The 9942-nt window shown below is 38.7% G+C and overlaps 1 protein-coding gene across 2 annotated transcripts; it reads right to left on the minus strand.

Annotated features, from left to right (window-relative positions):
* Positions 1-2186: 2186 nt before the first annotated feature.
* LOC117479459 (aquaporin-4) lies at positions 2187-5335 on the minus strand. Of its 2 annotated transcripts, none has more exons than XM_034126414.1 (6): positions 5094-5335; positions 4377-4568; positions 3501-3662; positions 3254-3418; positions 2774-2854; positions 2187-2444 (listed from the first exon to the last, which is right to left on the minus strand). In XM_034126414.1, exons 1-6 carry the CDS (start codon positions 5106-5108, stop codon positions 2241-2243), a joined length of 819 nt encoding a protein of 272 aa, XP_033982305.1. In that variant the 5' UTR covers positions 5109-5335; the 3' UTR covers positions 2187-2240. The 2 variants fall into 2 exon arrangements, with proteins under 2 accessions (XP_033982305.1, XP_033982304.1); XM_034126413.1 differs by having other exon boundaries at positions 4377-4602; positions 5094-5163.
* Positions 5336-9942: the final 4607 nt, after the last annotated feature.

Below are 9942 nucleotides of genomic sequence, written 5' to 3' on the forward strand. Positions count from 1 at the left end.
GTGTGTGTGTGTGTGTGTGTGTGTGTGTGTGTGTGTGTGTGTGTGTGTGTGTGTGTGTGTGTGTGTGTGTGTGTGTGTGTGTGTGTATGTGTGTTTAAGTGAAACTGATTGCTAACTTATTTTTATTTATATATATTCTGGTTATACATCAAATCAAATATATACTCTTAATCATATTATTTTTTAAGGTTAAGTTCATCCAGTTTACATACTTGACATATTTGCTCAATAACCACTGGTAAGAAACAGACACATATTGCTAAAACTCAGACAAAGTAAACCATCTTCCTGTGCATGGCTAACACAGTTTGCTTTGTAATGTGGGCTGGACTCACCCATTCAATTACATGCAAAACATATTTTAATACAAACAGCTGAGACCACAAACACACCCATACGTATAAAGGTTTCATAAAAGCAAAATGTATTATTTCTCTCTCACACACACACTTACACACACAAAAACACACACACTTCAGATTACAAAGCTTATTTCCACTGAAGGTGTCCTTTCTTTGGAGCCATTACAGAGGTATGAAGACCCATTCAATTGTGAATAGGATGCCTTAGAGAATAGACGAACGCTATAACAGGCACGAACATGACAGACATTTTGGAGAATCATTGAACCCACAATGCAGTGCAAGGACCTCTTTAGCATTTCAAAGCATTCACAGCTGCGGGATGAAACTAAAAATTGCAAACATAAGAGTGTTTTTCTGCTGGGTTTTAATGAGTCTCCATTATATATTTTAATGATGTGCAAATTTGAAAGTAACAATATTGAATTTCACAATATTGCCTGCACCTCTACATGCAGCAATGACAGCCAACCAGGACCTCAGAGGACGCATTCAGCCCCTTTAAATGCAGCTTTGTCTCAAAACAAAAGCAGCAGGGAAAGATGAGTTTTATCCAGAAAGTGTCGCCTGCAGAATATACCGGTAATGCTTCAGGCGAGACATTGAAAGGATAGCACTCTATAATGTGTCAGGTGAACTCAGTGACAGTTTCAAAGCATCCTTCCCTTTGTTGCCCTTCTTATTACCACCGAAACAACATGCAATGTTTACACTTACCGACAGCACAGTTAAAAAATACAAAATAAAAAGGATACCTGCAGGGACATGATGCTTTGCAAAAATACTAACTTCAAATCGTGCCAAATAATTGACATTTATCATTTAATCAATAAAATATACCAACCAAATATTCTCTAAGGTTTATGGTACTTAGTTTACTATGACCAGTAGCTATTGTTTATTTGTTTGTTCTTAAATAGTTTGAGAATGTATTACTCTTCTCTACTTGTGTCTATTATTATACTACATATTATCATCATCCCTAAAAATGTAAAAGTGGCCGTGACTTTTTTACTCAACAACATTTGTCCTGGCCTCCTAGCCACTTTTCTTCTACAGTCAACTCGTAAAATATGTCTGTTTCTGAGTAATATTGTTTTGTCAAAATATTGGCTTCATCTCTTTATTGCCATATCTAAAGCAGAGCCTGCGATCCTTAAAACAGTTGCAAATCAGTTTTTGGACATTACATTGATGTAAATCAATCAGTAATGTCTCACTCTACAGACAACAGATATTCACCTGTTCTGGTTATAGATATATTTACATTTAAGGATTCCAGTTTCTAAAATGTATTATGTAATTGTAAACTAAATATCATTGATAACCCAACAGAACCTAAGGATTTGGAAATAACGATGGACATTTTTAGAATAAAATATGAATTGATTAACATGATAATGCATTTCGGGGTGTAATGGTTTTCCACATGAACCATTTGAAAGAAAGCCGGAGATCAACAAAAGTCAATGTTAAAATTAAAAGACAATTGAATTTGCTCTTGAGCTGTTAATACTTTCATTCAAGTAATATGTTTACTATTTCTTCATTTCATTCATAAAGTGCTTTAAAACGTTTTAACTGGAATATTAAATGATTGTCCCAACACTAACTTCATCTGTAGATATAGTTTTGGTTATTGTTTAAAAGCCTGATGTTCTGAAGACCTGCACACTATGCATCTTTACAAATATGTGTGTGTGTGTGTGTGTGTGTGTGTGTGTGTGTGTGTGTGTGTGTGTGTGTGTGTGTGTGTGTGTGTGTGTGTGTGTGTGTGTGTGTGTGTGTGTGTGTGTGTGTGTGTGTGTGTGTGTGTGTGTGTGTGTGTGTGTGTGTGTATAGGGGTATGTATGTATGTGTTTCTTCATGCTTGTGTCCTCAGTTGTTGGCCTGTTTGGCTCTGATGGCGTTCTGTGTGACTGTGGACAGAGACGATCCCGTGATGCTGGCCGCCTCAACAATCTCGATGTCCTTACAGGTCAGACATGCCATAAACTTCTGGCGAGAGGCGCTGCGTGCAAAGAAGAACTCGTGGGACACTCCGGCCAGTATGGAGCCCATCACCGGGCCAAGCCAATAAACCTGCAGGTGGGCAAAACAGAGAAAAAATATATATTATAATAGGATTTCTACAGAGACGGGGGGAAAGTTCCACTTTTATCTTGAAGATGAATAAATGAGCATATCAGCTGAGTAATGTTTCTACTTATCAAGTGTTTATATACAGGCTGCTTATTTATTTTAAATACAACAATCTTGCATCCAAAAATGCTGAATTATTAGCAGCTTCGTGTTATGAAAGTATCAAAAGTAGAATCTATTTTTATGGCATACTGTACTAAGATTTTTTTTTATGACAACATGAATGTTTACATGCATACAAGCATGTCGATTCTGATGCTCTCTCTCACCCAGTGGTCTCCCCATAGACCCGTGATGATGGCTGGACCCAGAGAGCGTGCAGGGTTCATACTGGCACCGGAGAAGCGCCCCTGACAGCAAAACAGCACAAATTAAGTCAAGAGTTATTTAAGTGCATCTCAAGGAAACTACAGCGGTCTGACAAAAGGTAGCTTCTGTTAGACAATTGTGTTTAGTATTCATGTAATTTCACAATATGAAATAACATTAAAGATTATATATATTGTAAAGATTGTTAAGATTGTTAATCAACATTTCAAGTAAAAACTGTTCAAATAAAAGAGTTTCTCTTGCTTTAATGAAAGTGGTTAAGTCCAGATAACCTATAATGTTTTGCTGTTATTCATTACAAAGTAAGAGCGTTCTGTTAACTTGTGTTTTTTATTGTTTTGTTGAACAATTTCTTAATTTATACACATTTTGAATAGAGTTAATGTATTGATAATTATTCTGCATTAAGCTTTTCTTACCCCTATTAGCACTCCAGCAGTGTGGGCTAATCCTATGGCGAGGTTTCCTGGTTCTGTGCTTTCCCTCCGTCGCTGATCCTCCACTGAGAACACGGTGAAGACCATCTGGAAGGTGCACAACACCTCCATGCCCAGAGCCTGGGCTGCATTCAGCTCGATGGGAACCTGAGGGAGGTCAAACAGGAAGGGAAGAATGTAATTTCTGAAATTCTTTAAAAGGTAGCCAATTTATAATCTGTGGACTGACCCTGTTGACGAAGATGTCTGCAGTGGATTTGACTGGCAGGGCCAGGTAGAGGGCCCCGGCTCCTAAAGTGGCCCCCAAACACTGTGCAGCGATATAAACAACGGCCTTGAGAACATCCAGCCTGCGAGTGGCCAACAGAGCCAGAGTCACTGCAGGGTTCACCTGATCAGAGAAAACAAACACTTATAAACCAACAGCAGCCAGGGGTGGAAAGTAAATGTACTCAGGTACTTTATGATGCTTTTTACATCAATTGAACTACATTTCAGAGGGAAAATATTGTACTTTTAGATGTACTTTTATACATTTTTACACAAGGAAAAGACGACATATTACAAGATTGTAAAATACAGAATAAAAGGTGTCTCTAGTTGTGGCCCCTGAGTGCTCCCACCATAAACTGATTTCTCCTCGAACTTCTCAGATGGTTTCATTAAACCACAATTTCAATCTCAAAGAAGTCAAAGTATCCACAGTGTTGTTGTTTTTTCACGCAAAGAATAAAGAAAGAAACCAAGAATATGACAGATTAATGTTGCAGAACTTTGTTTGAATGTAATTCTTGTTGCAATTTATCTTGTGACCCTTCGGGGCGGCCCAGCCACTAGACTGGCATACAAAATGTAAAATGCTACAACATTAACAAACTTATGTTGTCATACATGATAGTAGGTCTCTAACATGAGTCGTAATGAGTGCTTGTACTCTAGATAATGTTGCTGTACTCAATTGTTGTTGATATTAAAGTATGTTTACACAGTGGTGCTGGTGCTTTAACTTGAGTAAAGGATCTGAGTTAAACTGCTATGTCACCTACAGCAGAGCAAATCTATCAGAGGAAGAAAAACACAATTTTAAAATGTTTGAGACGTTCACCTGTGCCCCACTTATTTCTCCAAAGCAGTGTGACAGCGTAATAATTGACACCCCTACTGCCACTGCTGGGTACAGGGGTCCCGTGGAGGCCTCTCCCGGGCCCGGCACAGAGGCCCCCAGCACAGCGCTCACTAGGATCATGGTGCCGAGCAGCTCAGCAAGGATGGCGCACCAGAACTGCCGACTTCGTAGCTCCATGGAGAAAGGAGACATAAACAAAGGTGGCCTATATTTAGATCACCAAATGTATTTTTTCAAACTCCGACCAGAGCTTGGATTTATGATCAAAAACGAACCGAAATATCACAAATTTGTTTGAATCTACTTTATAAGACAGACCTTCTACTGCTATAAAAGTGTAAGAAATGTCAAAGTGTATAAAAAGAAAATCAAGAGAATCATAAACATTCCTTATACTATCATTATATCTAACAAAATAAGTCAACTCCTTGTCAGTATTTCAACTCCGGTACAAGTCGTCTACAAAAATGGTTTTGAAATGCGTCACATTTACCGAAATATAACACATCCTAACATTCTGGCCTATAAGAAAGTCCTGGGGAAATTGAAAGTGCATTGAAATGGGAATACATAAAGGACTGCAACTAATTGGTTAAAGCAATGTTTTTTAGCTCATACAGTAGCTGCGTATTTGATTCAGGCTTCTGCCAAATCAAGGAGTATTTTGCAACACAGACAAGTATATAAAATGCTTACCTCACGCCACGTCATTTCAAACCCAAAAAGTATGTATTTTTCTGTGTATGTCCGTCTGTTTGTGTGCTCGTCCTTCTGCCTGTGTGTAGCTGTCAGGGTCTGAGGGCTTCAGGGTCTAAATCCCTCATTAACGTGTAGAGTCTGAGAGGTCCTTTGAAGAGGGTAGCCTCCCCTCTCTCTCAGTCTCTCTCTCCTCACCCCACACCAATCAAGTCTTCCTGTGCACACACACAAGGTTGCATGTATATAACACCCTAACTCTCCCAAAGCACCCCATTCTGCTGACCTTGAGCAATTTATACATCTTCCAAAGACCTGAAGTGTGATGTCCTTTAACCCTCCTTTTTCATCTCTGTCCACTTAATACCTGTGATGTACTGCTCCGGGTCACCATGGGGATAAACTCTTTCATGATGCTGTTGCCATAGAGACTTATTATGATGCTGCATCAGTGCATGCTTTTAATTTCACTCTTTGATATCAGACAAATGCGCACCTTGTGAAGACGTTTGGTTTTACACACAGAATTCCCCTGTTTGAGTTCAAACTGATAACAGGCACCTCTGTGATGTGGGCAAGCAACAAGGCGCAGCTGCTTTTTAACATCTGGATATCGTTGTTTTAATTGCAGTATTTTTACACCATTTAATTTAATTTATTATTTATTTTGTTGAGCACCATATACTGAGTATTAAAATAACTGGCAACAGGAACTTCCACACACAACCTTCATGTAGTCATCAGAGCACAACAGTTTTAAACAATGTTGTTGTACATGAACAAAATAATCGCCAAACATCATTTAAGCCCTAAGAGATTCAGAGTTTTCATAAGGGTTTTCCACAATTAAAAGGAGAGAGATGTATCCCCAACCCACTTGATCATAATAGCAATAAAAGCCAACATAGTAATATCTTACAAACACAGCTGACAGAATAGTTAAAACCTACAACTTACTGACTGGTCTTTCTGACCATAATCTTGTTCTTTTTGCCAGGAAACTCACAAAAAAAGGTTCATGGCCACACCTAAAACCCCTGCCTTCGGTTCTCGCTTCATCCCCAAAAACCTGCAACAACGTTTTATGGAGGCAGTGAAAATGATTGATTGGGGGGACACTCTCTCCTCTGAAGACATTGGTGAAAACAGTAATCTGTTTATATCTCAAATTAACGATGCAATGTCTTCAAAGAGGGAACCTTAGGGATAGGAAGGAACCTTAGGGATAGGAAGGAACCTTAGGGATAGGAAGGAACTTCCCTGGCTGAATCTACAATGCAGGAATCTAATGAAATCTAGAGACCAACTATTAAAGCTATGAAATCCAGACTATCCACTGATAGACAGAAATTCACTCATGCTCGTAACAAGGTAACACAAACAATAAGACAGGCCTCGCTGTATCGCCGACCCGGAAACCACACCAGTAAGCCAGATCATTGAGCAGCGAGCCTCGCAACGTCCTGACCAATCAGAGCACACTGGGCTCACAGGGAGGGGGGGGGGGGGGGGCAGGAGCTCCAACAAGCCGTTTAGGACAGAGAGTGAATACCTGTGAATACACATACTATACAGAGATGTTGTATGAGAAACCAATGTGAGTTTGGAAAATTGCACAACATAAATCTATTCTAGTAGACCTCAACAATGGAATTATGATCAGTAGAAATGGCCATGACATGGGACCTTTAAACAAATAGAACAGCTGTACAAGAGAGCTATCAAGGTGTTTGACAGAAAGCCATATTCATACCACCACTGTACCATCCTTGAAAAACACAATTTCTTGAGCTTTGACAATTTTAAGTCTTTTAAAAGTATGTGTTTTTTTAATAAATGTTTACATGGACTGGCCCCCCCTCCCCTCCCTTAGGGGAATTCATCCACAAAAAACACACTGAACGCTGCACTAGGTCAGAAACCAGAGGAGACTGTGAGGTCCACCGCAGACGGACCACTTTTGGACAAAATGTCCTTTCCATTAAAGGCAGCTCATTCTGGAATAGCCTCCCAACTGAGATACGGGATTGTCCCACTCTCAATAGCTTTAAAGGTCAATTCAAAAAATGGTTGAGAAACAAACAGACGTGCAATGACCGCTAAATGCACTTTAACACAGGGGTATCTCCTCTGTCACTTAGCTCTTGTATCTTCTCTTGCACTTTATATGTCGTAGCTGCTATATTGTACTGCCATGTGGTAAATACTTGTGTATGCTGCTCTTGTTCTTTTTGCATATCATGTATTTTGTTTTTGCTATGTTTGTAAAATGTCATTTTCTTAAATGTTTTATGTGAGGGACTGCGGATGGAAATTAGCTAAATCTGGCACTGTTACGCTTGATACATTTTAATGTTTTAAGTGTTCATTATTGTGCATTGTCCCCGCCAAATAAACGATTAAATAAATAAAGAAATAAAGAATCCAGAAAACTTCCAAGTTGTCATACAGTGGGCTGGGGAGCAGATGAGGTCCTATAGTGGTTACTGTTTATCAAATTGCTGAGAATAATCGAACAAATATTCTCTCCTTAAGACCAGGTACTTTAGCTTCAGTAAGTATTTTCCACTTGAGACAATTTGGAGAAGCTCCTGTTGTACATTTACTATAATTATATAGAGATGTGTTGACATTGTGTACAATTATATATGGTCTGCAGCAGAATAGGAGCCGGTGACATGATGTGGAGATGCTTGGAGATTGATCTGATTCCTCTGACCTTACGGGCATCAGGGACCCTCACTCTGTCAGACAGAGTCCAGAATGAACTGGTTGGTTGTGGGTGGGTGGGTGCCCCATTATGCCGTGGATTACCCCCTCCTCTCCACGGCAACTGTTAAACTGTTATCCCCCCTTTTGTGGGGCTAAGCCCGACTGTGTGGGCGGGGGGCAGGGCGGGGGGGGTGGGGGCACACTGGAACCCGCTGGCGTGGGGAGTTTTGAGCCCCCACCGCCCAGAGTGCTGACACTGACATAATTTCACACACACACAAATATATATACACACACACACACACACACACACACACACACTCACACTCACACAAAGCGCCAGCTCAGGGATTTGAATGAGCGATAGAGGGCAACGAGAGGGACAGAAGAATTTAAACACACTATATATGTTTTCTATATCCATCTTTTTATCCCTATACATTTGTTTTTATATACTATGTACATTTAAGTGTTAAAATAAAGTGTGTGAATGTGTTGTTCCTGAGTCTCTGCCCTGTAGAGCAGCTGGGGGTGATGGCAGGAGGTTCCCAGCAGCATGTGCCTCAGACAGGACCCTCCACGGACGGAGCTGCAGAGCCCCGCCCAAACACTTCAGCACTTTTCCATCATGGTTTTAAATGTGATATATTTCATGTGGCTGTGCTTATGTTGCATACATGTAGATATGTTTTAAAAGAGTCACCTTTTCATGAGTATGCTGGTCAACATACTATACTTTGTTGTTTGTTAGACATATACCAAGAGTTATTTTGGTATAGTATGTCAAAAAAACTCATGGTATAGTTAGTTTTTTTGACATACTATACCAAGAGTTTTTTTGACGTAATATATCATGACTTTATTCAACATACTAAACTGTGACTTGTTTCAACATGCTGTACTATACCTTTTTTGACATATTGTAATACAATCTTGTTTGATGTTATTACTTCTTTTCAACATGCTATGACTTTTTAGTCATGTACGATACCATGCCTTTGTTTCAGACATACTATACTATTCCTTTATTTGAACTATAGTATGAATTGTTTACCTGCTGTATTTAAATGTTTCCATTTGACCTTTTTCAACATATTATACAAGGACTTTTTACGACGTACATTCAACATACTATAATATTACTTTTTTTGACAGACTAATGTAAATCTCTTTTTAGACATGCTTGTCACAGCCTGACCCTGTATTGCCTCTCTTCCACCTGGTGTTTCCCTCGCTGATGATTACCTGCTTTGCCCTGGCTGGTTTCTCCTGTCCCTAATCATCCCTCCGCCCCTGGGTATAGTCTGTGCTGTTCCCTTGTTATTGCCAGTTCGTATTGTCTGTTGAATAATAAGCATCCCAGGTAGTATGTCGTAAAAAGTCTTAGTATAGAATGTTGAAGAAAATCGTAGTATGTCAAAAAGAAAAGTAATGGTATATTAAAAAAAAGTCATATGGAAACATTTTAAAAGAATATAACAGCAAGTCAAAAATTCATACTATAGTAGAGAATATTTCAAAGAATAGTATGTTGTAAAAATAAAAAAGTATAAATGTCGAAAAAAAGGTCATGGTATAGTAAGTTGAAAATAGTATTATATGTTTAAAATGTCTAAGTATAACATGTCAAAAATCATATGGAAACTTTATTTTAATTTGTATATCAGTGAGTAAAAAATTCATATGAAGTATGCAAGTCAAATAAGGACAGCAAACCAGCACCCCAAAAATGACTACATTTAAATAGAAACCCTCAAGATGTAATGAGAATCAAGACTCAAATTCTGCAAAATATAGATAAAATAGAGAAATCAAACATTGAAGAACTTTTTTACTTTAAGATAGTGTAAAAAAGCTTTATTTGTTAAGTCACATTTTTATTATTGAAGCGACGTATAACTGAATAGTATCCTAATCACTCAGAATATAAAGTGAATCAAAATGGCAGTCATATTTTCTGTTTTGGTAACCAAAGACCAACTCTAAATTGCTCATTATTGCCTGAATGCACTAATGAGCCATTTAGAGTTGCAATACTTCCTAACCTGCATGTTTTACTGACGGAAGAAACGCAAAAGCAAAGAGACACATGGAGAATGCAGAGAAAAAGATTCAGATATAAGGCACAAGAGAAAAA

Source organism: Trematomus bernacchii, unplaced genomic scaffold (genome assembly GCF_902827165.1).
Source record: "Trematomus bernacchii unplaced genomic scaffold, fTreBer1.1, whole genome shotgun sequence".
Taxonomy (NCBI): domain Eukaryota; kingdom Metazoa; phylum Chordata; class Actinopteri; order Perciformes; family Nototheniidae; genus Trematomus; species Trematomus bernacchii.

Coding starts and splice junctions, on each gene's coding strand:
- LOC117479459 (XM_034126413.1), bottom strand. CDS start 4,589: ATGTCTCCTTTCTCCATGGAGCTACGAAGTCGGCAGTTCTGGTGCGCC. Junction 3,663..4,376: donor GAGAAATAAGTGGGGCACAG/GTGAACGTCTCA, acceptor TTCTCTGATCAG/GTGAACCCTGCAGTGACTCT. Junction 2,445..2,773: donor GTCTATGGGGAGACCACTGG/GTGAGAGAGAGC, acceptor GCCCACCTGCAG/GTTTATTGGCTTGGCCCGGT.